General features: G+C 45.7%; 1 protein-coding gene across 1 annotated transcript; it reads right to left on the reverse strand.

Annotated features, from left to right (window-relative positions):
* Positions 1-1,033: 1,033 nt before the first annotated feature.
* On the reverse strand, positions 1,034-23,497 carry LOC121837212 (neprilysin-4-like). The gene is made up of 2 exons (XM_042292776.1): positions 23,254-23,497; positions 1,034-1,239 (listed from the first exon to the last, which is right to left on the reverse strand). The coding sequence occupies exons 1-2, from the start codon at positions 23,495-23,497 to the stop codon at positions 1,034-1,036; spliced, it is 450 nt and encodes a 149-aa protein (XP_042148710.1).
* Positions 23,498-27,719: the final 4,222 nt, after the last annotated feature.

Below are 27,719 nucleotides of genomic sequence, written 5' to 3' on the forward strand. Positions count from 1 at the left end.
TATGACGGTACATAAGCCTTGCAAGTGTTTTTATGGTGAGTAAAAAAATGTTTTGCGAACGAGTGTTGGTATATATTTATTCTAACACGTTTAATTTGTTACACTATGCATGCCAACTCGTGAGCAGCGATTACTTTGCGGAGAAAGGGGGTTATCCACGATAAAGTCTTCGTTTCTGGTGAGCAGCTGGGACATTGTACTGTTTTCTTTTGTTGTTTTTTTTTTTTTGTTCGCAGCGCGCCGACAGTATGGCGACAGCATCGAGGTTTCTACATATCCCCGGTGGCCAGCGGTTCAACGGTGACGAGAAGCTAAGCTTCTCGTCACCGGTGGATCGGTTGGGCAAATGGAAGAGAGGGCAAACAGTTGAGATCAGCAGGAATCTCAGAAACGTGCGTTGCAAGGGACAAAAACGAGAGTATATACAGCACCGGCGTTGCCAGACTGGAAGGAACACGGGAAAGTTATGCGTTGTTTATGGCGAAACATATTGAAGGAAATGTTTTTTAGATTTTCGAATATTCGTCGACAAACTATGGCATAGTAGCTAAAATTTCTTCGTACCATCGGAAGCAAATAAATTGGTCTTCAAGTACAACATTACTATATTTTGACTTAAAATACCATACTAGATTGATAACAACCAGCGGAAAAAGAGGATAAACAAAATGACTGGCTTGTTTCACCGATAGATGGCCCATCTTATTGCCCAATCAAAAATAATTATTGTTGTTCTATATCCAGCCGTTTATTACAGTACCTAGGTACTTTTTCCTTCCTAGGCACCGTGGTTTACTAAAATGGGTTTACCATCGCTTCGAGAAAACCGGCCCTGGTCGTCCCCAGAGGTCTGGTCGTATTTTGTTATTATAGTCTTGATTGACTATTTCTGTGTTCTATGGGTGGGACGTTTCACAAAGTGCGAACCTTTGCATTACTGTCGACTATATATGAAAAAACCAGGGAGCCAACAACATGACCAATAACCTTTCGGCCACAATTTCATGTTTCAATTATGTAGGGTGTCCCATCATCACTCACCGTAGTATCCGTTCATATTTCCCTCGTTGGCCACAGCTTTGGGGTAGCCCGTGAAGATGACCGTATTCTGCAGCTTACTAAGAGCGGTCTTCCGAGCCTCGTCGTCCAACCAAGCGCCCCGTTCCAATAGGCTCCTGAGCGTTTTCTTCATGTCTGTCACCATCAGTTTTGCTTTTAGGACCGCCTCGGATGAAATCTCTGAAAAGCAAAGACAGCGGGAACAATGCCTGTGCGACCAGAGACCTACAGTCAGCTTGAGTTGGTTCATTCTATATTAAAGAAGTGAAGTAATATTTTACTGTAACACGTAAAATCGGCGAGAATTTCTAAATGCCCAATTTTCTCAAAGCTTACACAAAGTTGCCGCAAAGAAAGAAAAAACACACACAAAGAAAACAGTCGTACTTTAGAGGGGATGTTCCATATTTCTGAGGGCTCTCTTCTATTTTAACAAAGTGTAATTTTGCTCAGTGAAATGCGAGGCACCCTTAAAAGGACGCTGAAATGAAAGACAAAAAAATGTCGCAGAAATCATTACTCTGGTTGTGTAGGATATGCGAAGCGTCACGTATGAATGTTCACACCGGTCTTCAAACAATACGGAGCCGTTTCGCACGGAAGACAAGAGATAGCGCAAGAGGTGGCGACGCTAACTGCCGCCAATGAACGAGCATACGGCGCCGAGAGCCGGCATCTTTAGCAGACGATCTGTTCGACTCAAAAGCGGCGCGAGCTTTTTTGATATCAGCTGCCAATGCACTATTTCATCATCCTTACTAATAAAACACATTGAATGGACACATAAGTGATTAAAAAATAGTTTGTCGGAATATATTGACTGTTTTCTTGTTTTTTGTTTGTTTGTTAGTTGTTTTTTCTTTTTTTTTGGGGGGGGGGGGGGGGGGGGTTGTTTGCCTTGCAGTTCCTTGTGGTTACCGCGGCTGTTCTTGGTTCTGCGACTGTCGCCGCTGAGGGGCGTGCGCCGCTTTTCAGTCGAAAAGATTATCTGCCTCTTGACGCCGGATCTCGGCGCCGTATGCTCGTTTGTTGGCGGCAGTTGGCGTCGCAACCGCTTGCGCCATTTCTTATCTCCCGTGCGAAACGGCGCCGTATTGTTTGACGGCCGGTGGCTTCGCTGCGATTCCATGGGAGCTAAGCATTTTCTTTTTTTTACTTTTTCCTCAAATAAAAATTTCTCTTCACACATAAAAAAAAAAAAAACATTATCTGTGGGCAACGTTACAATAACTCGTAGCGCGATAGGTTAAGAAACCGAATTAGGCGGTCGATTCAAAGAGCCTGGCTGCTACTCGGGACACCGGGTAAATTGCACCAAATGGCGATCCAAAAAAAGAAATGTTGGAGAAGCGCCAATTTGTTTTTCATGTTCCCCCGACTTTTAACCGCTTCATGGTAGATACACATACACCAGTGAACACACAGAATACACGGAACACGAGCAGAACACCCCCACACACAAGAGCGCTGCGGCCGGGAACATGAAGGAGGAATTTTCGTCCCTTTTTCAAGCGCCACCAGGTGGCGCTGCATGTAAATAGGTGAAATGCAGGAACGGGTGCAATTTTCCCCTTTCCGTTGGCGACAAAGAGGGACATCGTTTTGTCCTCAATTTCTCCTCCCCATTTTCTTTAGAGCGTGCCTACTACCACGTGCCGAGGGCAATCGGGTGAGAGTACAGAGTTTGCATGCGTTTTTTGCCCCCTTTGAAGAGGGTACGAATGTACCCTCCTCGAAGGGGGCCAATCCGTGTACGCGCGGAGCGGGTTTAGCTCCTACGTTTGTTACGAGGTCAGATGCATCGCGATAGAGGTGGCTAAAGAATGCTTCGCCTTCAAAGAAAAGCACCTAGCGTAATGGGCGTGACTAGAGCCGGAATCGGGACAGCAATTGATAAAAGTTTATTCCGCGTTATCTTATATACGTGAATTGTGGTATGATTTAGTCACGTGGCTTACGTGCGTCATGAGGATATAAAAATAACATACTTTGCCAAGTCATTTCCTCAAAAAAGATTTAAAAAAGTAAAGTTTGTTTAGAATTTACGCTGCGAGACGCAATTTAGGTAGCGGTCTAGGCGCGCTTTAAGCCTCACCCACAGCTCAGCGGCCTGCGTTCATTACTTGTGGATTGGGTTGTCTCCTCGGCCGAAGACGTACGGCAGCCTAAGGCCCCTGTGGCGAAGTAGGGTGTCATGAATGCCACCTGACGCGGCCTGCTAGTTGTGAAAGCAAACGTGGGGTAGCTTCTAACATCTTCTGATATTCCATCGCGGCTACCCATCGCCTGACACACCCGCAGAACGCAAGCAGGACAACGGCGCTCTACCGTTCCATCTGGAGCGAGTCACGGTCCAATACAAGCGTCTGTCCCGCGTCTGTCAATATGCACTAAAAATCAGTGTTTGGCCAAGTAAACCTAAAAAAATAAAATAGAAAGTAAATGAGAAAATATATAGTTAAGTAAAAATAGTAAGTACACCGTTCGCAATGTATTTGAAGTAAAATATTATAAATTCAATGTAATTCAAAGTACAAGTAGATTTTACCCAGATTTTTCATGGTAGCTACACTTTATTTTCACGTATGCATTTCCCCCGGGGTAATCGGTTGTGCATCAGTTATTTTTAGAAGTGCCGGTGAATATTAGTTAAAGTAAAGTGGTCACAGAGTGGTTATTTTAGGAAATGGCCACCAAATTAAGGGTCGAGTTCCTCCGTGACGTTTGCCTGTAGTTTCGGTAAGTAGTTCTCTCGGGGAGGAGTATCCTCGCCTAATATTTGTCACCTTCTCGCTTGCGCTGACCGAGCGAGAGGTTGTGAGAGTTAGGAATGGGGCTGGGGCAAAGCGAAACAGAACGACGCGTCGTTTCCTCGTGTTTCTGATGAGAGTCGAATTTTCGGTGGTGAAGATGAAAATATAAATCCCAGTATTTCTTCAGAGTTAACAAAACATGATCTTGTGATGATAGTGCAATTAATGAAAAGGTGCAAGCGAGCTGGACAAGAATAACAACCCAGTGGTGTTAGGTGATTTGTGTTTGTTCTTTGTTCCCCCTCTCCAGAAAATATTATTGTTACGGTTTTGTTTCACCGAGTCAAGATGACCGAATTTGGGAAATGTCCTTTGAATTTTGGAGTCGTACATTCCTCGGTAAGAATAAAAAAATATTTAAATAAATAACTTAGTGAAAGAATGTGCAGTGTGTTCCCCAATAAGTTTACTGGGGTTTCTCACTGCAAAAATAAAGTAGGGATCGCTGAACGCCCATTCTCTGTCCGAATGTAGCGCTAGACGTCAGAACTAGATGCAAAAGTTTCAGCACTTACCTTTGTCTTATTAAAGTATTATAAGTGATTTCATGAAAATTTCAACGGGAAAATGGCGGTCAACGAAGCTCTCGGATACATAGAACTGTATGGCGCCAGTTACAATAGATGGACGGAAATGGGCTCCATTTTTGCATCGAAACTTTTAGAAAATCACATAACTTTAGAATAAGATAATGGTTAGTGTTGGAACTTCGGCACCTGGTTCGGACCTCCAGGGCTACTTTTGGACAGAGAATGAGCGTTCGGCAATGCATAGTTTTCTTTTTCTTTTTTTTTTCTTTTTTTTTTTTTTTGTGAATAAAAATGTGTAGATTTTGTTTTTGAGACGCCATGTATTGAAGTAAAGAACACGCTTTATCAGCCATAATTAAAGTGTTACTTGAAGTACAATGTAATTAAAACACTTCCTAACACCGCTATGAAAGAGGTGCCTGACACGCGTCTTTGACTGCCGTGCTTACCGCGTCCAAAAAGTGGTTCCTCGATTTCGGCGTGGCTACATTTTAAATGTGTCATGTTGTCCCAAGCCGCGATCCTAGCTCTGTCACAGCAGCTGCGTGGGTGTGGCAGACGACTATCGGAGGTGCATTCCCGGCACTGGATTAAAAGCTGGCAAGAGGACCCAAACATCAACAACAAACAAATTGGTCGCAGACTCCACTACTGATTGTTCTCTATAAATTGCGATAGCATTCTCATCAGACTAACGACGCCGCGGACTGTGAATACGACGACGGAAGTTTTGAGTCGACAGTTTATTTTATGAATGGTTCACGACGCAATAAAGGACGTCAGCGCGACAGCAGGGCGCCACTTGGAACTTGAGTGATTGCTTGGTTTTTGTGTGATCGTTTAATCTTCTGTCCGTTTGATCGTTTAATGTCCAAGCTTTTTCCCCGCCATCATTTCAGCTTACTGTGTGTGTCTTGTCCAGCGTCCTTGTAATCGATTAATGTTCATCATTTATCATACAGAAACTAGCTCAGCTTAAGCCGATGACTGCTTCGTGACCGAGGAAGCGTGGCCAACGTTTTTCGAGTGCCCATCCAGTGTTCCTTCATGCAGCGATATGGAACTGAACTGAACCAAGATCGGCGCAGCTCCTTCGCGCCTCAAGCGGAGGTGGTGTCAGGCTGCCACATCAAAGGGGTTATGGCAATGAATATGTACTTTTGTTGCAAGGCCGTTCATAGTATTATTCAGACCTTCATCGTTCAGTAAAGTAACTCCGTGGATTTCCATAATACATTTTCTGCTTTACTGCTCAGTTGAATTAATGTTAGTTTGGTCTTTCACCGTTGTTTGCAGTACTCCCACTTCAGATCGGAGTAACTTGATCTCTTTATCGTTTTCTGTAACGAGTTGCATCATAAATTCGCATTACTTGATCGATTCTTGCAGGCCCTTGATCGTCTCTTTCATCGCGTCCAGTGATGGTCTTGAGTACAAGAGACCATCTACTTTTGCCGGGAGATCAGACAGCCGATCAACGTTGGCTTTCAGCGTGTGCAAAAGCAAAAGCGTTTATCTGTGCAAGTTGTGCGGTGATGGCGTCCAGGAACACCCAATCAGTCTTAGTAGTGTAAGGCGATGCTGATGATTTAAGAGATGGTGATGATTTAAGAGAAACGTGATGTGCTGGAGGTCTAACTTTCACACTGCGGAGATTGTCCAATCAACGCTTTCCCACACAAGAACGGAATTTCATACACTACGTTTACGTTGCAGACGACGTACCTATCTGCATGATTTGTGGTACTTTGTTTATTATTTTTATTTGGCGAATTGATCTTGAAACGCATTTGTGTAGTTTGTTCGGTGCTGATAATGCCACCGGTACGTGGTCTTTTCAGGCTATTCGTTTCAAGTTGTGAGATATGCTGTATATGTGAGGCTTCAAAACCTGCCGGCTTTTCTTCTCACAATCGCTTTACTCTTTTTTCGGGAGTTGTCAGGCATTCTGTTACATCAAACAATAATGAGTTAGAGCTAGTATCCGGAATCCTGCAGTCTTTGCACTCGTGCTTTGAAACTAAACTTGGTCGTGTGTCGACTTCTGCAGGGCCGCTTTGAAGCAACTTTGCACTATTCCTCTTTTGATTATATTTAAATGGGCAGAATCAAACGGCGGGAGTCTTCTTTTGAAAAGTTGCGAGTAACTTCAACACGTCTGTGGGCGAGTCTTAAAAGGACAGTTGGAGATCTGAAGATTAAAGCTTGCATTTAGTTGGTAACGCATTAGTGAAATTAAGTCTGAGCTTGTGACATGGAGGTGTTACTTATGATGTTGACTGTAGCAGTTTAGTATTGATCAGGACGGATACAAAATAGAACGAGATAATCGTCAACGTATCAAAAGATACGTTTTACTACGTTTGTGGGAAGTTTCTGGGCTATGTACCTGTCATATTACGATAGGAAAAATATCGCAGTAAATGGTGATACACAGGTCTGGGCCAATGCAAATCTCTTTATTTTGGATTTAACTATTGATGTTGAAAGTCACAAGAGTAGACGTGTGGTAGAACCTCAGGAGTTCCATAAAATATTCTGTTGGTGTACCACATTGATTTTGAAACGATACAGATCCATCAGCTTCCAAGCAGTCACTAACTGGTTCAAACATTCTTGCTTGAGGGACCGAGTAGCACAAGTCCTCCACGTTAAGGAAAATTCCAAACTTCACTGTCATGGCACTCGACTTTTTTATTTTTTTTAGTTTTATTTTAATGACTTTGAATTGGGAATTAAAAAAAGGTCATTCAATCGAAGGTTGTTGAGGTGGCGTAAAATAAATATAGACATATAGCTCCCTGCCAAGATTCTCGTTCAGTGAGAACAACACAAAAAGGGCAACCCACTTTATTGATTTTGGCGGTGAAAAACATATTTTAATGGTCACTTTTAGAAATACTGATTTGTTTCCTCAAATGGGTTAGATTTAGCCTGTGGAACATCCGGAGTGCTTTGGCCTTCACTTCATTGGATGAAACCTCTTCAAGCAGGTAAAACTCACATCTATGACGAACTGTGTTTTATCAAGGTTAATCTCTCCGCACTTCCCAACAAAACCTCGTTCCTTGTCAGAAATTTAGAGACTTAAATTGCTTCCTCGAAAGTGATTAACTATACAAGTGATATTTATCTTCCGGTCGCTTCGAGGGCCTGTTTTAGTAGTACTTCCAAACAATCAGAAACGCAACTCTATCGGTTTGCTTCTTGAGCTTCAGTAGCAATGTCGGGGATGTTTGACACTGTGGAGACCAGAAATAAGGTTTCAGAGATAAATATATTTACAAGTGTTTACAAGCGGAAGTGGACTAGTTCGTATCGCCCGATGCCGCCGCCGAGCTGTTTCGTTGGTGTCTCGTGAAAGCTCCGCCGCGCGCGTCTCGAGTTCAGCGCTCGAGAAGCTTGTCAAGAAGGTGGGCGAACTCACCAGGTGGAGGCTTCACCAAGGTGGGGCTCAGCGCCAGAGCTCGTGATAGGACACCCGACACGTGCATGTGGTTGGTAGCATCGATGAGCCGCTTGTTCGCCATGTCAACCAGGAGGTTGAAGTTGCGTAGGAAATCGGTTCCGATGATCGCGTACCCCACGTCTGCCACCCAGAACAACCATTGGAAACGACGCCTCAGACCGAGATCCAGGGTCAGTGATTTTTGTCCGTAGGTGGCAATGAGGGAAGCATTCACCGCTTGCAGTGAAGATGTTCGGGTACGATTTCTGCGGTCGACGGTAGTAGCCGGATGATGCTTACTTCAGCGCCTGTATCGACCAAAAATCATGTACCAGTGATTCGGTCGCTGACATGGAAAAGGCGGCTGATGAGTCGGGTCTGGCCATTTGCCTCCGCCTGCGACCGACCCTCCGGTTTTCCTGGTCCCAGGAACAGCTGGAGCACGACAGTGGAGGGCCTCAGATCCGAACTGTTTATTGTAGCGGCAAAGTGTCCGATTCGACCGTGGGGATTGTGACGTCCTACGAGGGCTGGAGGGAGATAACCGTTGTTGCGAGTGCTCTCGCGAATGACGCCGTGACAAACCGTGTTGTTGACGGGCTTCCTGGCGAAGGTTGGATACCGCGATAGTCAGCTTCTGCAAGTCCTCGTGAAGTTGGGTAATTTCCGATGTTACATCGGGTGCTGTTTATGCGGCGTTAATTGTTGGTCGGCTTACTCAGCCAGTTCCGCCAGTGTAAGGCGGTGCGCCGCTGCTAGTCCAAGTCGGACAGCAGTCGGGAGAAATTGCAAAAATAATTCCCACAGGATGGCGGCGTCGAGGGACGAAGCTCTGTCACCTAGCAGATGTTGAAGGTGACGCAAGGACTGCGTTGGTCGCCTCTCACCAAGTTCTTCTGCGCTCAGGAGTTTTGCAGGCGGCGATGTTCCGAGGTGACAAGCCGGTTGACCAGTGCGTCCTTGAGGATATCGTATGAATTTTCGCCAAGCGGGAGCGAGTAGGATGTTCTTCACCTCGGTAGCGGCTTCAGGAGGAAGTGCGTCGACGAGCACCTCGTACTGTCCAACCGGCGAGGTGTTTCTGTGCAATCTAAGCTTGTTTTCGGCTTGCACGAATCGAAGGAACGGATCCTGCGCCTAGAACTTGGGCAGAGCCAAAAGCGCTGTTGTTCCGATGACGGGGGCGGCAGCTCCTGATGCCTCCATTTCCATCGCTGGGGTAATCACATCCGGGTCACCAATAATGCCAGGGGTGGCCAAACCGCGGCTCGCGAGCCGCATGCGGTTCTTCGCTCGTCCAAGTGCGGCTCGCGGATCGCTCGTAAGGGGACCTACCCCCCTTCCGCCCTTTCCGCGTTTCCGAAGGATTTCAGAATAAATAACTGCTTGCGGTTAGGCAGCCTTGTGCAGTCGAACCGCTTTTCACTCGTATGTTTCCACAGATCCTGTTTCTTTCATTGTTCGAAGGAGTTTGCCGGACCCTAGGGGGAAAGGCATCAAGGACAGGTATTGTAGGGACTGTCAAACCATGCATACAGCGCTTGTCCTGTCTGCACTTCCTCTAGTCCCCGTTTTCTGCGCGCTGTTTGCCTTTTCGTCATGCATGTACTTTGGCTTGGGGTCGAGGAGACGCTCAGTCACGCGGCATTTGTAGCTCGCCGGTGATACTTGTCCCCTTTAGATAACGAATGTTCCCCTATCGTTTTTTGTTGAAGGTCGCGGAAGTCCGAGTTGACGTCATCCATAGCCCCCCCCCCCCCCCCCCCCCCCTTCCCCGCGGCTCTTACAATTTTCTTGGTTTTGTTTGCGGCTCATGGGCCGGGTCAGCCTGGCCACCCCTGAATTATGCGGAGACCAGGGTCGCTAAACTCGTCGAGCACAACTTTGTGCCGGAAGTTTGCGGAACGCGCTAATTGGACTCTCGTGACACTGACGTCGCGCCGAGCGAGGTGTCAATCATTCGAACGCTCATTTTTTTTAGAGTGGCAGAATGTAGCAAAGTTCATCGGGGCGCGCGTGCAGCGCGTGAGGGGCGCGAGGCGCCCGCTGATTGAACGGCTTCGCCGATGACGTTGCGCCCGTGTGTCCCCACATCCCTACGCCAAGCTAAAATTAATGCATTGCAGATTGTCCCTAGGCGACCTGTTGACGCTCCAAATCCCTCCGAAGTTTGTGTGAAAAGAAAAGTGATGAGAAACATCGTTTGTCGAAGTTGTCACTGACGTCAAAGTGACGTTTCCGAACTTTGCGAGAGCCGTGGTTCGCTTCCGATCGAGGCGAAGTTAAACTTTGTCGACATGGCGGTGCTGTACGCTGCGGCCGAGCTTTTCTTCCGCCACCGTCGGCGTCGCTACCGACACCACCGGGACGCCTTTGAACTCCCCGACGACGACTTTCGGCGACACCACCGGCAATCGAAAGCCGTTGTGCGTTGACTCTGCGACGAGCTTCGTTCGGCGCCCGGACTTCGAGGGGGCGGACAATCGCGTCTACCATGACCGTGGAACAACAAGTTCTCCGCACGCTCCGGTTCTTCGGAACCGGTAGCTCTCAAGGCATGGTGGCGAATGACGAGAACCTGTCAGTCTCCCACATGACTGTGAGCCGGGTTGTCAGAGTTTTTGCAGCTGCCATCGTTTTTTTTCAGTAATATCCGAAGAGGTACTACTAAGCTCGTATACAATTCAAAATGTTGGAAAACAAACAAGAACCGGGGTAATTCTTGGGTAGGGTCGAGTCTCCCGACAGCCGGCAGAATTATTTCCCCAAAAGTCTACTGGCAGTCGTCACTCATTGGCGGTCAAATCAGTTCATCGAACGACGTGTCATCAAGAGATCGTTTCATCGGCACGCGATGTAATCACATGAAGGAGGTTTTCTTCAGTTAGAGGTATATACACATTAAACAATTTCACACCTTTATACATGTAAGTGAGGTGTTCCATAACTAACACCCTAATAAAAGTAGCGATAGACCTTATAAAAAGATATGTAAACCTCACACTCTTAAAAATGTGTGATTTTTTAAACACGTTTCTTAAAACGTGGGATAATGCACTACACCTTTTTTTGTAAAGATGAAAACTATAATACTCCTTCTCATAACGGTGGAATTAGCACAGTACACTTCTTTTTTTTTGGGTGTACACAGTGGCCCGGGACCGAATAAAATGACTGAACCAATAAATTGCACAAACGAGGCCGAAACCGCACGTCACTACTTGGCCAGTGTCGAGGCAATTTCGGCCAAAAACCGGCTCCAATATTTGCCGGATGTATACGGTTTTGCGCCTCGTCCCGACATCCGGCAGGTATGGGCGTACCGATGCAACTAAACGATTTATGTCTAATAACACTGCACTGGCACCACTGATCGCTCAGTAGGCTGGACCGTGGATAGAGGCCTGTATTGCTGTAATCGAGCGGCACCACCGGCAGTCATCGCTTGACACGAGCTACTGCATGCTATAGGAGAAACGGGAAAACTCAATTTTATTGCGTTAGTAGGTTGTTCTCGACCATGAAACTTCTATCGTGTTTTCCGTAAATAACAGTTAATATTGTTACTATTAAACACGTTAGAATACCAATCTTTTTTTAAATAAATGTTGTGTGGTTGAGGGTCGAGGGCGACTTTGTTGGGCGTTAACTGTGATGTGTTTAATGAGATAAGGGTTACCGAGAGTTATTGTGGAGTCATACGTGGTCTCGGAGTCATCAGAACTCAGCAAACGATAAGTTAGAAGGACTTTACTGAGGACATTCGCATCGCTTTAACCGCTTGTACATAGTACTTCTGGTAAAAGCTTTTTTTTTTTTTTTGAACTGCTGTGAGGGCTTCCGTGACAAGCTGAAACTCGGAGCGTGCCATACAGTCGCTGAACGTGTCATTTATTTAGCAACCGTAGCAAGCGACGTCGGTAAAGTCGGTAGTGCTCCGGCCGATTTTTTTTTTTAATCGATGTTCGAACGTTTGCGGATTCTCTTTTTGATTTCCAATCATCTGATATAATTATCGCAGCACGTCATAATATACTTGCCCTCGAGCACCACGTGCAAGCTTCCTACTTTTGCGTGTTTCTCTCTTAGACTTGCGGGTCTTGTCTGTTATCAAGCATTGGCCGCCGGTGACGCAAGTGACGGGCTCCCGATCCGTGATCCAGACTTGCACTGTGAGGGTTCCAATGCATTGCACCCGCGGAGTGTTGCACGGAGAACAGGCCCCGAACGAACTTGCCGAATGCACCGAGCGCAGACTAATGCTGTCGCCATAGATGTTGTAGAAAGGTACGGACCTCAAACCGAAACTCGCGCCTTTCTGTTTGATGTGATGGGTGGCTGCCACCGTTTATCCATAAATGTTGGTTGCTGCAACGTGGAACTTACATTTGCGATGACTTCCAATTAAGCAACTCGGCCGCCAGATATTTCTACAGACGGCGTAAGTTTCCGAAACCAGCTGACTACGAAACAGCATACACTTGAGACAATTGATGGCACTGTACGCGCAAGAGCTTGCTTCGTTTTAAGCATGGTATTATGACTGAACCGCTGAAAGGATACGGCTTAAATCTAGTTCGTTGTAACGTCTAGCAATACGTTTCGTAAGACGCTTTATTTCCCTGGTGCGGGCGTTGAGAACGAGAGCTTTCTCAAACAAGACACGACGGGGCAAGATAGCTGCCGTTCAAATATGACTCTGCTCAAGCCTCGGGCAAGGTCTCTATGTTTAGCTTTCCCAGACGCTGAGTGAATCCGTCACAGTTTTCTGCTGCGGGAGCTTTGTCGACAAATGTTCCACTTTTCACCCGCACACGGATGATGTAAGATCTCGCGGCCTCTGTGTTTGTCCTGAGCCTTTCATTACACACTGGTAGATTTCAGCGCCTGTGCGGCAACATAGCGCCTCAAATGTTGCAAATAAAGCACGGGTCGTCGATTCCGCCTTCGTGAAATATCAGACGCTTACAATTCAATATCGCGCTTGAGTTTGTGGCCCGCGGGACGCGATTTCGAGCCAAAAATCTACTTTTTTTCTTTCGGTTCCGCTGTGCGAATGCCTCATCGTAGCAGACGAACTCCCGTCGTCTGCTCTCGCTTCTCGTCTGAGGAGGCATGACGGGATTGAATTTCGGCCCAACGGCGCTACAGAGCCCAAAGACAATGCATAGCGAGCGGCGTGAACGCTCGCCTCCCCGCGCTGTCTCGTGCTCGCGTGCACCGCCTAGGGATCGCGGGGGATTTTTCGTCAAAAGTTGCAAAGTTGAGCGCGTGCAGGGAGGGGGAAACTTTGCGGCGTTCTTTTGGTCACTCCCGCCGCTACGTCAGAAAGCAAAGAATATTTTGTTCCACGAGTTTAGCGACCCAGAAGTAAAGTTTCACATATAAATATATTTACAAGTATTTACAAGTGGAAGGAGACTGTAGTTCCCATCGCCCGATGCCGCCGCCGAGCCGTTCCGTTGGTGTCTCGTGAAACATCCCCCGCGCGTGTCCCGAGCTCAGCGCTCGCACTCTCCGACCTCTCCGTCGTCTCTGTGGCACAGCTGCCACAACACCATATGCAGCCCATGCTGTTAGGGCTCAGTACAATTTTTTTTTTCAAGAACACCGCGTATATCATTTGGAAGGGGCTCGCTGCCTAACAGCGTAACAGACGCTCCTTTCCGCTGCGTCCTAGATAAATGTAGATTTGTTTTTAGATGAAGGATGTAACAGCCCCATAGGAATTCAGTCCTCGGGCTGGCGGTAGTCACAAAGAATCTGTATCTGGTGATGTGTTCATCGTTGGGGATGCCGATGCCGGCAAGGACACTGAGACAGGCTCGATAAAACCGGACCTCTCGCCAGATCTCAGAACAGAAAATCCTGCACATCCTCTTGGCGTTGCAATGCCAAACAATGCACTGGCGTTTCGTGGAATCACACTGTATTTGATGGCGAAAGTGTAAAATTTTGCTTGGCAAGTGTAGAAGGCAATGAAATTGACGTAAAACGACACACAATTCACTGAAAAAACCTACGGAAAAGGGCCCAGTGTAGAAGATATTGAATCAAAATTAGCTGTTGTGCTAGCTGTCGGCACATTGTTAAAGATCAAAATCGAAAACACAAAGGAAAAGAAGAGGGGACAGGACAGAGTGATTACTCCAACTGGGTGTTTAATCCATTGAACAAGAAAGACAAAAGAAAAGAAAGGAAATAGGATGTGTGAAGATATAAAGAGAAGGAAAATTAATGTTATAGATTATAGATGCATTAAAGAAATTGAATATTAAATGTAATTTTACGTCTTAACACTACCATACAAAAAAGAGATGGAGAGAAAGAGATAGAAAACAAAATTTAGAAGTATAAAAAAAGCAACCCAGGACAAAGACAGAGTTCGAAAACATGAAAGCGACCCGGGTTAAGAAAAAAGGGTGAGGTAACCCATCTCTTTCTCAGACAACGCTATAGATGATTGGAAAGGATGGTTTTTGCCTCATAGAGTTCTCTGGATATATTGTCATGGTAGTGCTTGAGGTTTTTAGTCTGCTGGAATATATATGTTTGCTGTGACAGTCCCGGACGAGTAGGACGATGGTGACGATTTAAGAGATGGTGATTATTTAAAAGAAAGGTGTTCTCGAGGTCTAACATTCACACAGCGGCCAGAGTGTCCAAGGTACACTTTCCCACACGAAAACGAAATTTCCCACACTACGTTGACGTTAAAGATGGCGTACTTATGTGTATGATTAACGGTGCATTGTTTATTATTTTAATTTAGCGAATTGATCTTGGAACACATTCTTTTTAGTTTGTTCGGTACTTATAACGCCACCGGTACGTCGGATTTGGGGCTATTCGTTTCAAGTTATTGAGATAGGGTTTGTTTGTAAGGTATTACATCTTGCAGGATTTTCTTAACCCACTTCTTTCTAAGACAATGCTATTGATAGTGTGCTTATGCAAGCTTCCCCTTGAGACAAGATGGTTTTCGCTAGGGTGTGTCCTTCTGTTTAGGTTGATGCCACCATTTGTAGTACCTGATGCCGACAGCACGCGCTCACGGGGAAAATACAAAGAAATCGGCGAAAACAAGTGGTCGCCATAGCACAGTCAGCGCCACAAACGCGCGCAGGGACACGCTCTTTCACGCGCTCCTGAACAAAAAATAAAAACAAATACGTGGCACAAAATGGCCAGATGTCTCCACCCTAAGAAAACCGCACATGAAGGCACTTTAGTTTTCGCCTCATAGAGATCTCTGAATCTCTTGTTATGGTAGCGCTTGAGGGTCATAGTCTGTTGGAAGGTGGGTGTGCAGTGGCAGACCCGGAAGTGTACGAAGAGCCCTGATGGTGATGATTTAAGAGAAGGGTGATGCTCTCGAAGTGTCACATTCACACAGCGGCCAGATGCTTCAATATATACATGCTTCAATTGCATAAATTGCAAACAATAGTTGCTGTTAGCGATGTATAGCCATTTAAAGCCAATCTAAATAAAAATAGACGCTTACGGCCAGTAATAGAGATTTGAAGTCATTTTCATCCACAAATACCGAAATAGCACAGAATTGTGAACTATATTCACGAATAGCCATACGTGGCCATTTGAAGCCAATCTGGTGAAAAATAGATGGCAATAGCTAAAAAGAGCCACATGAAGCAATTCATGTTTGTAGAAACCGAAATAGCGAATAAATATCAATGCTAGTCACTTATCGCCATCTGTAGCCAATTAATGTCAATCAGGTCAGGATAGATGCCTATAGTAAATAATAATAAAAATTCAATCCAACTAAGTCAAGAATAGATGCCTATAGCCAGTTATAGCCAGTCGAAGTCAATCAAATACATACACTCAAATTGCATAAATTTCTAATAATAGTCGCTGATAGACAGGTATAGCTATTTAAAGCCGATTTGGCCAAGAACTGCCCATAGTCAATAGTAGCCACTTGAATCCATTCATATTCAAAACGTCATGAATACTATGTCACTAATAGTCACTAATCTTCATTCTGAAGCGATTTAAGGTGATTTTGTTAAAACGATTGAGATGTTATTGCCAACAATAATCACCTGAAGCCATTTTCATTTATAAGTATAGAAATAGAATATTGCGACTAATCAGCACTAATAGGCATATCTTGCCAATTCAAGTTAATCAGATCAGTAACAGATGCCTATAGCCAATAATTATCAAATAAAGTCAATCAAATCTATAAACACGCCAATTGCATAAAATGTCAATAATAGCGACTAAGCCAATCTGATCAAGAAAGCCAATCTGATCAAGAACATATTCCAATAGCCAATAATATCCACTTTACGTTAATCCCACCCCTGAAGCACCAATGCCTCAGAAGTTTGAATAATATTCGCTAATAGTTATTCATATCCAAGTGAAACTGATCTGTTCAAGAATACTTCCCAAAAACCAATATAAGCCACTTGAAGCCGATCTGACCTTTAGGAAGACGAATATCCCAATATAGTTAAAGTTTAGCTAATAATAACGACTTGAAGTTGCCCTAACATATAAATAGTCAAATAACTAGAAATAATGAATAATGCATAAAATATGCATTTAACTACACAGGGTTCATAAGAAAACAAAGTTTACTGATTTGCATATGCATTTTCAGGAACAGATCAATTAATACAAAAGTGCCATAACCAGGTATTCCTGAATTTTAATCGGTAGCCATGTATTTTTTTTAACAATAGTGTAAGGGAAGAAGACAGTGGAGCACATGACTTCTGTAAATTTAATTTTCGGCACCGAGTTTACTATTCTTCGCCAAGAGATATCACGACTTCTGTGCCTACCGCCAATCCTATGCATTTTTGGTTGAGTTTCCTGTATTAGTCTCAACGGTATTTGCTAACACGCGCAAACGAACAAGTCAAGCCAGATCGAGCAATATAGTTGACGTAGGACGCTAGGATTACGCCAGTCCCGCTACGAAAACAAGCACCGGCACAGTGTCAGGCGATGGTAGCATCGGGGGATTCACTGTGAGGGATACGCCCGGGGATAGCCAACGCACAAAGACGACGAGAACCGCGAGGATGCAATTTTGGCCCTCCTTGATTACCACCATGGGAGCTTGGCGTCAGCTGCGGTCGGGTTTGAAGTGACCCAAAGTCACGAGGCTATCACTGGGCGGTAGTTCTAAGACGGCGGAAGAGAAGGGGACAGATATTTCATACTCGCTGACGCTTTTCCGTGTGTTGAAATATATATATTTTCTTGCAACAAATGTGATCTGGTCAGGACAGGAGCATACCACAGATGACAAAGTTTAGGCGCGGTAGCAAAACGAGATTTTTTTGTTTTCTTTTTTAGATTGGCGAAACATAAAATAATTGGAGAGGTTTTCTGGTGCGCGAGCGCCTTTTGGGCGCCGGTCACGTCATTGTATGTGGCAAACTGTTTTTGTGGGTGGTAAAAATATTGTGGTGTTTGCACCGTGCCTGGTCACTAGTGCTTTACAACCTGAGCCACGCGGAGTGAACATGAAGCTAGAGCAGCGTTCACAGTATTGATATCTCTCTGTAGTCACAGTTCACTACGCACCATGTCAGGTTTTAGTGAATCGCAACACGTGATCAACCTGCGCCACGGTTACTCATAAAGGTTTTAGCGTAGCGTAACCACCGGTGAGAGACATCCCGGCTCCTTCGGGCAACGCTGTTGAATAGCGGACTTCAATAAATCTTACGCGAACGGTCTCGCTTCGTGAAACCTGCATGATGAACGAATTCTCCGAACAGAACAGCTGCAGAAAGGACAACAGCCCCTGCCACCGTCTCCGCCGCCGTCCCCGCTTCTTTAGTTCTTTGTTCGTCCGTGAGAGGGCCAGCGGCCGGCTGAAGTTGCGAATCTCTATATCAAATTTGATTTGTAAAATAATTTTTTTGTTTTTTTTTGTGCGGCTTGACCGCACAAAACAAAAAAACAAAACAAATCGGCGTCATTTCTAGAGGTGTAAAAATGACGCGGATTCGTTTTTTACTTTAACTAATCGAAATATAGTTTATTTTAAATAAGTGCCATTTTTATTTGGTGCATGTCCCTAGTATTCTCTTTGCCGTCGATTAACTGTACTTAGGGCTATAGTAGACTCCAAATTCAAGAGCTATGCCCTAAATGTCTCGACTGACTACGGCGACTGTTGTAAAAATAGAACCATGTCCCAAGTTTTCCTAAGACTACATAGAACGAATTCTTGATATTTTAATATAGGTCGTGTATTAACTTTTTACTGGAAGCGCCAGTCGCAGAAATCATCTCAACAAGACAGCCCATTCTTGACTTCAGCGTTTTACAGTCATAACAAGTGGCGCCACGTGATGTAGTGTGTATTAAGTAGCGTCGCTGGATGAGCAATGAATGCCTTGAGCAGATATTGCGCAGCAGGGATTCTTAAAAAATTGGCGCTTTTTGTCCACGCACTAATTTCACGTACCCGCTTATGTGCCAACGCATTTCAGAATAAAAGATCAAGCGGAACAATAACAACAACAATAATATATATTTGATGCACGGGCTCAGGTGTTAATTAACAACTCCAGGTGGCTTTGAAGTTTGTGCTCTCAGGATGGGGACGTCAGGAATAAGTCCGCCAGCGCTTCGCAGGCAAAACATAAAGCACGAACCCGGTATTGGTATTTCAGTTGTAGAGATTAAATGAAACCGATGCCTAGCGTCTTGTGCTCTTCAAACTAATGACTAGACAAATTACATTTTTATAAAATGTTTTACAGGTTTATAGCATGCAGAACATCGGGAAAGTTATCCAAGCATATATGCATGCACTCTTAGGCACGAAAAACAAACAAACACAAAACTGACAGATGATAGTGGTTTCTGGCATTACAGCTGCACGCGCGTGAGAAAGCACGAATTATAAATCTTGACCCAAACTCCAATCTAACGATCTGGCGTCATCTAGAGAATGGCGTCTTACGAGGAACGCAGCGGACGCTGACGTCCGCTTTAGACCTTCCTGGTACACTCCGCCAAATGTTGCAAAGCGTCCTCCCGTACACGTTTTCTCGAGGTTCTTTATTACAGCCGCAAAACACAAGCACACGATACGATGTATATGCACAGATCAGGGCGAAGGCGAAGGTAGCTTGTGTGGAATGATTCATAATGGGTTCACACACGACGCGTGAGAAGGCGCGCATTTGATTCATAGCGCAGGTGTTTGGCGACGCGTGCGGAGACGTGCTGTTGTTTCGTGGCCCAAGTGTTTGGCGACGCGTTTGAAGAAGGTGTAGGAACAAATGGTCCCGGAAGTAATGGTCCCGGAACTAATGGTCCCGGAAATAATGGTCCCGGATCTAATGGTCCCGGAACTAATGGTTGTGAGAATCGGCCCCGCCATCACCGTGGGTGGACGCGGGAACAGGACCGAGCTTCTTTTTCTTTCCATTGCGTGTTAACGTTTGCACGTGCGCCCCTGTGTGTGGGTGAACTGGCGACGCTCGTGCGAGCTGGGGCAGGGGACGCTTTGAGAGGAGAAGAAGAAAAGGACAGCACGTGCTGTAACCTTCTGCGGCGACATTCGAAAATTAGCTTGGCTTGTAAATAGACGTGTTTTTTTTTCTTCCCCATACCCGCGGAGCCCTGTCTGGTTTATTCTTCCGTCAGCGACCATCAGCTGCCTCCGTCGTCGGGTCCCGGCGCAATCCCCAAGAAAGAACATCTTTACTGGCGCAGTCGACAGGATTGCGTCAGCGGACCCCGGCGGCGTGATCTTCGCAACGGAATCGGCGGACAGCGACTTGACGCGGCACTGGTGGAGCCTTCTAAAAAGAAGACTGGACCACCGAGCTCCTTGAAGACTGGACCACCGACCTACTTCGTGGTGACAGAGCTACATCGGACCTGATGCCGTCCCACTCCAGCGAGGAACGCCTGAGTCTACAGCTCGGACATCATTTTCGTGCCTGACTATTCTGAGCAGCGGGCTGCGTCTGTGATCCGGCGGCAGTCGTTGACCTTACGGTAAGGTGATTCTTTGACGTGTGCCCGCCATGGATACAGACAGTGCAGAGCGGCGGATGCCGGTTCTAATGCCCGAGCAGAATAGGGGTCGGAATAGGGATGTTGACGGGCCAGGTGAATCGTCACCTTCGAGTGGATTAGGGGCAAACTCGCAGACACAAGGGGAGGGGAACGGAGGAATCCGATCAGACAGCTTAATTGAAAAGGAGATAGAACTAGTGAGGGAGAAAGAACGGCTGTTACGCCTCGAGCTAGAACTAGAACATCTACGCTCAGAAAACCGAAGGCGAGCCAATGGAGGCGGCATGGAGTTCAACCTCCGAGATGAAGTTTTTCGCTTTTCGAGATTGATGAAGGGAGTGCTGACTCCCATGCCGTCGTCCGACATATTAGTGCCGAGCTGGTTTGATGGCGTAGAAAACGTCTTCGAGACATATGAAGTCCCTGAACGGCTCAGAGGATATCTTGTGCGACCTTATTTCACGGAGAGCATGCGTGCACTAGTGAATAGGCTGAACATGGGTGAGAGAAGTGGGTATGGTGCGGTCAAAGAATCGGTCTTGTTAGAGCTCGGAGTGTTGCGAGCTGAGGTCTCGAGGCCCTTTATTGAAACCACCACTTCTCTCAAGAAAAAACACGAGAACCCAAGGCAGGGCATTATGCCTGAACATTATCGGGTGAAGTGTTTTAAATGCAAGGAATTGGGGCACCTTTCCCGCGAATGTCCCCGGACGAAGACACCAGACGGAGATCTTTTGTTTCTCAAGAAAAGACTGGACGCCGAGAATGTCACTGTGGAGGAAGACTCCAGCCGTGAGCCCGACAAGGTGACGACCGATGTGGGCAAGACCGACGGTAACAACTTGGACCACCAAGGTCAGAAGATGCCAGACTCATCAGTCCGCGAGGCGCCTCAGATTATGTTACAGGCCGATGATACGAAGCGGTCGTCAAAGAACAATCGCAGATGCGTGTCTGTGCAGGCGGACGTTGACGACAGAAATGAGCTGAATGTCTCCCGTGCCTGGAGGACGTCCCAGCGAGCCGAGGATGACCACGACGAGCAGGTGAACGTCGACGACGAAAGGCCCCACACTTTGCCTGGGCGGCAGGCGTCCCGGCAATCTGAGGACGACCCATGTGTGAACTTCGACAACGTCAAGGCCGGTCCCGACTTCTTACCTGGGTTGCACAAGTTCCGGCAAGCCAATGACGATCAAGTTGAGAACATTGGCGTCAATTGCAAGGAAGAACCTAGAGTATCTCCTGGGAGGTGGGCGTTCCGGCAAGCCGAGGACGACGACGGCGAGAACGTGGACGACGTCGAAGGACCGAACTTATCGCCTGGGCGGCAGGATGACCATGACGAGAACGTGAACGTCGACGACAAAAAAGAACCTGATATTTTGCTTTGGTGGCAGACGTTCTGGCAAGCTGATGACGACCACGGCAAGGACGTGGGTGTTGACAAGAAGTCGGACAACTTGTCAGAGCGGCTGACGTCACAGCGGGCCGGTGGAGATGTCAGGGAAAGCGGGGACAGCGACGAGGAAGCGGTCTTCGAGATGAAGTCGTCCCAGAATATAACTAAGGACGCCGATGAAAACTCGACCAACTACCAGCCGGCCACGTGTGAGAGAGCTGAGATTGCAAAAGACATCGACAACGACGACCGCCAGCGAGGCCCATTCCTGATTCGTAAGTCAGGACAGAGCATAAACTGTCGTTGCTCTTGCGCGGGGATGTTCCGGAACCGGCTATGCACCATCCGATTCAAGCCCCGTCGAAATCTGGATGGCTTGGATAACTTGTCAGCAAAGAGACCGAGGCTAGGAGGCTAGATGCAACGCGAGTTTTAGCACGACATTAGTCACTGCTTTGGAGCCTTGGCGGGCACAGTAAGAATCACTTTACTGGCGTGTGATTTGCATTTTGGGGTAAATTTCTCTTACAGTTTGGATTCTTGCGGGTCGAGTCACAAACTCTGTGCAAGGTGTGACTGATATGCGTTCGCGTTTGAGTTTAGATGTTATATATATTATTTTTGACATTTCGGGTCTAAAAAATATACTTAGTCGGGAGGTGTGAGAATCGGCCCCGCCATCACCGTGGGTGGACGCGGGAACAGGACCGAGCTTCTTTTTCTTTCCATTGCGTGTTAACGTTTGCACGTGCGCCCCTGTGTGTGGGTGAACTGGCGACGCTCGTGCGAGCTGGGGCAGGGGACGCTTTGAGAGGAGAAGAAGAAAAGGACAGCACGTGCTGTAACCTTCTGCGGCGACATTCGAAAATTAGCTTGGCTTGTAAATAGACGTGTTTTTTTTTCTTCCCCATACCCGCGGAGCCCTGTCTGGTTTATTCTTCCGTCAGCGACCATCAGCTGCCTCCGTCGTCGGGTCCCGGCGCAATCCCCAAGAAAGAACATCTTTACTATGGTCTTGGAACAAATGGTGTCAGAACTAATGGTCCCAAGTCCAAGGAAGGACAAAATGGACCCGTAAGAATATTGTTTTGAAACTAAGATATGCCATGCAATATACTTCCTCTCTTAATCAATCAGTGATTTCCTGGTAGAATGAAGGATCTCGTCTATATTTTGAGGTCGGTTACTTCGAAGAAAGTGGTCGGGTATTGAACTTAATTTTATTCAAAGTCGACAAAATATTTTTGAACGAAAGCCCACCCTAAACGCCACTTCGCGGCGCCCGAATATTCGCTAAAGTGTCATTGGGTAAAACGTGGCCGTTCGCTAAAACGTCATTCGATAAAGTGGGAGCCTCCCCTGTTGAAGCCATGAAACTCGAATTACTTTCATCTCGTCATGACGCGTGGTGGTATCACACATAACGAGCGGAGCCCGATGCCTTTATAGGTGCATTATGTTTGCATAGCGCGAAATATGTCTGAGCTTCCCAGAAAAATATAAAAACCGATGAAATTCGCGCAACGATCACCCTCGAAATCGGAGCTTTTTCTGATAAATTGGAAACCCTAAATGTTTACCGGCGAGTGTTATTAGATTTTATCGGATTTATCCAAAAACGCCAAAGCTACATTGGCGATATTTATCTGGGACAATGTTTTCCTAGTTTGTATACTTGGGATTATTAGTTCCGGGACAATTTTTCCGGGAACCATTGATTCCAGTACCATTTATTCCGGGACCATTTGTTCCGTCTCTCGTTTAAAGACGCGCACTTAGTTGCCTAAGTGCGCGTCTTCTCAAGGAATGCGACGTGTGCCAAGACGCGCGGTATGTTTGTGCCAGAGGTATTCGGCAGGTCGTCAACTCAAGTACCTTGCACTGTACCACGTGGCGCTCGGGACGAACACTGCCGTACTCTGAGTTAGCTTAAAAAGGAATGAAATTCCACACTAAAATAAAACACACCGTTTAAAAAGTAGGAGGCCCAAAGTGCTGGCTGTATGACAGCCGAAACCCTGGCGATGCACGGGAGAGTTGGGTCCACGTTTTGGGACGCAAAGAACTTGCCGTCGGCATACGTAACCAGCCGTCGGAGCAGGGACCACGCCAGCAGCAGTTGCAGTTGGGGGGGATCCAGCTCCGTTAGCAGATAGGAAACGAAGCTCAGGGCCGCCTCGTCGGCCAGGACCTGGTCTCCGCCGCCGTACATCGAAGCCGTGTGGTTGGTGATCGTTGATACCCAGCGCTCTGCATGTGGGCCATTAAAAGAAGAAAATCCGCTGGTATTTGGCCGCTTGTGGAAATATAGTGATATAAAAATGAATACGTGCCTCATAGCTTAGATAAACTAGGATGTGAGAACCAATATTCCCCCAATATTCGAACATATTTCTATATTTCTTGCAAACACATCAAAAGAATACTTTGACACAATTCGTTTTGGGGGAATCTGCCCAACTCATGATGTAATCGACCCCTGCACAGCCTTGCCGCGAGCCTAATGCTGCTCAGCATGATCTAATCTTGACTGTCAGTTGTCCCCACGGAAACTGCTTAGAGGCGTATATGGCCGGCATCATAAGAAATAAAAGATGTTAAGAAATCTCTGTAATGCGAAATTAGAGCCCAGCTTTCGACGAGGAGAATTCGAGGGCATGAAAGAAAGGTTAGGCCTTTCGCCCTCCTCCGGTCCTCTCCTCCTCCCCTCCCCCTCCTCTCGCATCTTCCTCCTCTACTTCTCCTCCTCCCCTCCACCTTATTTCCCCCTCTTCCTCCGTACCCTCCCCTCCTCCAACAGTTTCCCCTCTAAATCTTGGTGAAAAATTTACGCCACGTGACCTCATGCCCAATTCAGTTTCCCCGCTAAATTTAGCAGGGAAAATGACGTCACATGACTTGGTGTCACGTCACCTTTGAACAAATTCATTTCTCCGCTAGATTTAATGGGAAAATTAATGTCACGTGACCTCAACACCAATTCAATTCCGTGCAAAATTTTGCGGGGCATTGCATTGGTCTTGAGGTCATGTGACGTCAATTTTCGCGCTAAATCTAACGAATAAGATGACATTGTCCACTAAACCTAGCGGAGGAACTGAATCTAGCCGCTGAATTTAGTGGAGACTTGAATTCAGGTTGAGGTGACGTGACGTCAATTTTCTCGCTAAATTCAGTGCGGTTACACCGACAACCGCGAAGCCCGGAAACGGGCGCCTAAGAGCTGTGCTCTAAAAAAGCAAATTGTATGATGGGTGCTTAGACACGTGACCTTGGTCTGCCAGATAATGCCTACATTGGTACTTTCCGTATTTGAGAGATTTAGGACGTCCGGTACAGGGGCTGTACTGTTTTTGAAGTGCAATATGCAGCAGACTTGTACATAACGAGTTCCAAGTAACCGATTACTTGTCATCAATTACACTTTAATGTAAGTTTCTAACGGTTTAATTTATTTTCTTTTATGCTGTAATGTTCGCCGTACTTCAGTTACTATTTTCTGTAATGAATTACTTGTAATCAGTTATAAGTTTCCGAAAGAGCTAAATTTATTGAGTGGAGTTTTTTTACGTAAAAAGATCATTGTCTGCCCGTGGTTCATCTGTCTATGTTGCACCAACGTTAGAGACTTTTTTCGACCCTTAAACAACCAGAAAACAATACCAAGATACCAGAAGGAATGTACTGTTAACCGTCAGCGAAGTTTTGACAGTTGAGTTGTCGAGAATGCCTTGTTTCTCGCGTACGGAAATACAGACAATCGGTGAAGGGACGATTTTTCCAGGCTCCTTGCTGCAGCCTCCTGCAACACTTTCAACAGGCGGTCGTAACAGTGAAGAGCTTCGCTTTCTAAAGGACTCGGAAGCGTCCGTCAAACCAGTGCGCAACCAGGAACTGGAACGCAAACTGTTTACGCGCTAAATACACCCCTCTTCCTTCAAGTGCATTCGTCGAGAGGGTATCCAGCGTCGAGGAAGATATCTTAACCAGGAAAGGTGGAAAGATGAGTGGCAAGAAATTCCAACAAGAACTGCTTTTGAAGCTGAACAATGTGTGAAGAGCAAAAAAAACAAAACAAATGTTACTACTTTGAACATATGAAAGCATTTTTGATTTCTGAATAATGAGTTATACGAGTATAATATACAGGAGTAAAATTTTTTCTGGTAATTTCTCAATTACTTTTGTGATGCAGTAATTAACTATCTGTAATCAGTTACATTTTTCACTTATGTGATTGCAATTGTAATCATTTTCTCTTTTTCAGTGGCACGTACAAGACTGTCACGCAGTAGTTATATTCTAAGGTACGACGGTACAATGCTCGTTCATATCCGTGCTCCAAGATGCCGTGCACTCAGATACTCACTCACCGATCTCACCCCCCCCCCCTCCCCCTTTTCCCAGCGCACACACACATTGAAAAGGGTTGTCGAGTACGGCTATAAAAATAGACATTTGTGATGGCGAAGATGCCAAACATTGTGCAACGTTTTCTTTTTTATTTATTTATTTATTTATTTATTTGAAATACTATCGGTCCTACACAGGACCAAGATAGGAGTGGATTTTTTACAACACAAAAAATACACACGCTCAAAATGCACAGATTAATAACACGAAATTAACACAATGATGAAATGACAACTCTAGGTACTGCTGTCAGAAATCTCTGAAATAAGGGAACTAAACTCTTCTCGAGTTTCAGCGGTAACAACATGTGCGGGTAGCTTGTTCCAGTCTCGCGCTGTTTGTAAGAAGAACGAATACCTAAAACAGTCCTTAGAAAACTTCCGCTCTTCCACATACCGAGCATGCTTGCTGCGGGTTATACGCGACATGCTCTCCTTAATATACTGTTGCTTATTTACTAGAACCAAGTTATTCATTATGTTATAAAAAAGGTTAAGCCGCTTTTGCTTCCTCCGCACCTGAAGGAGGGGTAGATTTGCCCTTTTATAAAGAGGTGACACAGAGTCCAGCCGTCTATAGCTAGAAAAAACAAAACGTAACGCACGCCGTTGAACTTGCTCCAGATTTGATATAAGATATTTAACATGCGGGTCCCAGACTTCACATGCGTATTCTAATAAAGGCCTTATTAGCATCTTGTATGCTGTGAGTTTTGTTTCTGGGGAAGCGAGTTTAAGAGTGCGCCGGATGTACCCTAATATTTTGTTAGCTTTTCCGATTATATTGCTAACGTGCGGAGTCCAACTTAGGTTTGAGGCCATTGTAAGACCAAGGTATCTAAACTCTGACACTCGGCTTAAGGCTTTTCCTTGCAGCATATACATATACTCTAACGGCTGTCGTTTATGAGTGATCGTCATACATACTGTCTTGTCTAAGTTTATCGACATTTGCCACTTAACACACCATTCATTGATCTGAGACAAATATTCGTTTAGCATAATTTGATCATTAACGGACATCACTTCAGTATAAATAATACAATCGTCGGCAAATAATCTGGCTTTTACAGGTGAATCTTGGATAAGGTCATTAACAAAAACCAAAAACAGCAGGGGACCCAGGACAGAACCCTGTGGAACACCCGAGTTCACATCACATTCGTCCGAGCTAACCCCATCAATACTTACAAACTGTCGACGATCATTTAGAAAGGCCTCAATCCAACGAACAATCTTATTATCTCCCAAGATGGAAATCAATTTAATTAAGAGCTTTCTATGATTAACTTTGTCGAACGCCTTCTTAAAGTCTAAAAATATGATGTCTGTTTGTCCCTTACGATCCGATACCTCACAAAAATCATGCATGGTTTCTACTAGTTGCGGGACCGTTGACAGCCCCTTGCGGAAACCGTGCTGGTACTGGCTGAGAACGTTATTCGATAAAAGAAATTGCCGGATATGTTTAGAAACAATATGCTCAAGAACTTTGCACGATGTAGACGTTAGCGCTATAGGTCTATAATTGCATACTGACATAGCATCTCCACTTTTCAGTATTGGAATTATCTTACTGAGTTTCCAGTCATAGGGTACAGTGCTAGTCATAATCGACTTATTAAAAATTAAGTGCAGATACATTGCCGTCCACTCTGCATATCGCTTTAGAAAAGAATTTGGAATTTCGTCCGGCCCCATGGATTTGGAAGTTTTTAAGTCAAGCAACAAAGCCAAAATACCCTCAACTGACAGTTGCAGGTCATCATCAGCCCGTGGAATTTGAGCTGGTGATCTAAACTCTACAGACTGCTTATCGTCTTTTGTGAAGACGCTCGCAAAGAACTCGTTGAATTGAACTGCAATCTCTCGCTTGTCATTTATAATTCTTTGCTCCGTTTTGATCTCGGAAACTGACTTCCTAGCTGGTGCCAAATGCCTCCAAAACTTTTGCGGTGACTCACGGATAAACTTTTGCATTGTCACGTTATAAAACTTGCATTTAGATTCTTTTAGCACAGA

The sequence above is a fragment of the Ixodes scapularis genome, unplaced genomic scaffold, assembly GCF_016920785.2.
Source record: "Ixodes scapularis isolate PalLabHiFi unplaced genomic scaffold, ASM1692078v2 PGA_scaffold0__279_contigs__length_252992795, whole genome shotgun sequence".
Taxonomy (NCBI): Eukaryota; Metazoa; Arthropoda; class Arachnida; order Ixodida; family Ixodidae; genus Ixodes; species Ixodes scapularis.

Coding starts and splice junctions, on each gene's coding strand:
- LOC121837212 (XM_042292776.1), bottom strand. CDS start 23,497: ATGTACGGCGGCGGAGACCAGGTCCTGGCCGACGAGGCGGCCCTGAGC. Junction 1,240..23,253: donor GGCCTCCTACTTTTTAAACG/GTGTGTTTTATT, acceptor TTTGCTTTTCAG/AGATTTCATCCGAGGCGGTC.